The sequence below is a fragment of the Limulus polyphemus genome, unplaced genomic scaffold, assembly GCF_000517525.1.
Source record: "Limulus polyphemus unplaced genomic scaffold, Limulus_polyphemus-2.1.2 Scaffold25, whole genome shotgun sequence".
Lineage (NCBI taxonomy): Eukaryota > Metazoa > Arthropoda > Merostomata > Xiphosura > Limulidae > Limulus > Limulus polyphemus.
The window spans coordinates 1,758,052-1,759,951 of NW_013665635.1; the positions used below are offsets into that span (position 1 = coordinate 1,758,052).

General features: G+C 32.5%; 1 protein-coding gene across 1 annotated transcript in view; it reads left to right on the forward strand.

The window, feature by feature from the left end:
- Positions 1–1,900, forward strand: part of LOC106459041 — a 54,850-nt gene that overhangs the window by 43,367 nt on the left and 9,583 nt on the right. Inside the window, exon 8 of the mRNA XM_022385685.1 lies at positions 306–1,382. Within this exon, the coding sequence (XP_022241393.1) occupies positions 306–1,382 (1,077 nt within the window). The remainder of the gene's footprint in view (positions 1–305; positions 1,383–1,900) is intronic.

Sequence of the window (1,900 nt, forward strand, 5' to 3'; positions counted from 1 at the left end):
CAAATCAGCTTGAAAAACATGTCACAAGACGCACAAATACAGTAGTAACGAAATAACGTTAACCCTGAACTAAATAATCGCTGTTATTACAATAACAGGTAAGGAAATATATCTAACGTAATATTGTAGTAAACTTCTCAGTTCGTCGTCTAATTCTGTGAAACTAGACTTTAACAAATGCATTGTTAGTTGTATGCTTATTTTTAATTTTCTAATTTTTAAATAGTTAAATTAGCTTAAAGGTATCAATAACTAACTCAGGATTTCAGAGATTTTGATAACTCTCACTTATATATGTATATATTACAGATACCATTAGGTTAAATGGCTTACATCATTCCAAAGATAACTCGAAATCAACCGTTGAAAATGATATTGGAAGTAAAGATGAAGGATATTCCACCATGTCCAGTGATATTCAAGAAGAGGTAATCGAAGGTCCAAACTCTAACATGCAAGATTCACATTTGTTTTCGGTTAACTTATCAGAACATGTGAAGACTCGTAGATCAGACGTTTCCCCTGTTCACCTAAAAGTGTCAACGGAGGAACATGGAAGAATATTTTCCTCTGACAGTAGGCTTGGCCTGTGCCAATTTCGACAGACTTCTTTCATGGACACAATTTATTCTAGTTCCTCAGAAGGTGAATCCAAATATGCAGTAGAAAGGAAAGATTTATTGTCCCCTTGCAATCACGATGAGGAGATGATAAAGCAGACAATGTCCATTTGCTCTATGCCTTTACCAAAGAATGGGACAAACTCTCAAGAATTCACTAGCTTGGACAAACACAATGCTGCACAAGATTATGAAACAGCGAGGATTCAAAGGATTCAGAGAAACGATACATCAAATACCATAACACGTGGCTTCCAGGAAATAATGCCTGATAATTCTTGCACAACAAACAAAATAATTACCAAGGCCAAAACTTTTACACATAACAATAATTTCCTTCCGCAATCATCTAAACACTTAGATAACATTAAACACATTGAAAAACTTAGTAATAGTGAGTTTATGAAGGTAGAGCCCCATACTGTAACAAACCAGTTTGAAAGGATGGACTCAGAGAAAGGAGTTTCAAGTGTTTCTACTCAAATGACTTCACAAAAGAAATACTTTCCACAGACACCTGCAATTCTGCAAACATCATTACGTCGTACTACCTCAGACTCAATCTTGAATTTTGAAAAAGAATTGCATCCGTATGTATGCTCTAAAAAAGTGACAAGATTCAGATTTAATCTGAATTCTTTAGAACGATGTGTGTCAGCCTGTGAGATTCTGTTTCCAGCGAATCGATCATTTTTGGTTTCCACAACTACTGACCGTAGGAAAAGCTCAGAAGAGGAAAATACCTCTGCAATACTCTTTAAGGTTGGTTACATTAACTAATTACTACTATGTTCTATAAGTGTTTCTTAATTGAAAGATTTGAAGTAAAGATGCGAAGTAGCTTTATCTAAAGCTGCGAAACATACACACATCTATCTGAGAATTTAAAATCTAATATAATCTAGTTTCACTACTGTTAAAAAATAAAATGTTTTTAATTTTTCTTGAACTATATTGGAACATTATTTTTTGAATGTTAAGAAAAATCGATATATCCACAAAAAAACCTCCTTTCATATACCATAACCTATAGTTTATCACAAAAAAAACCTCTCATATACCATAACTTATAGTTTATCACAAAAAAACCTCCTTTTATATATCATAACTTATAGTTTATAATAAAAAACTTCCTTTCATATACCATAACTTATGGTTTATAACAAAACACCCCTTTCATATACCATAACTTATAGTTTATAACAAAAAACCTCCTTTCATATACCATAACTTGTAGTTTATACCAAAAAAAACCTTCTTTCACATACCATAACTTATAG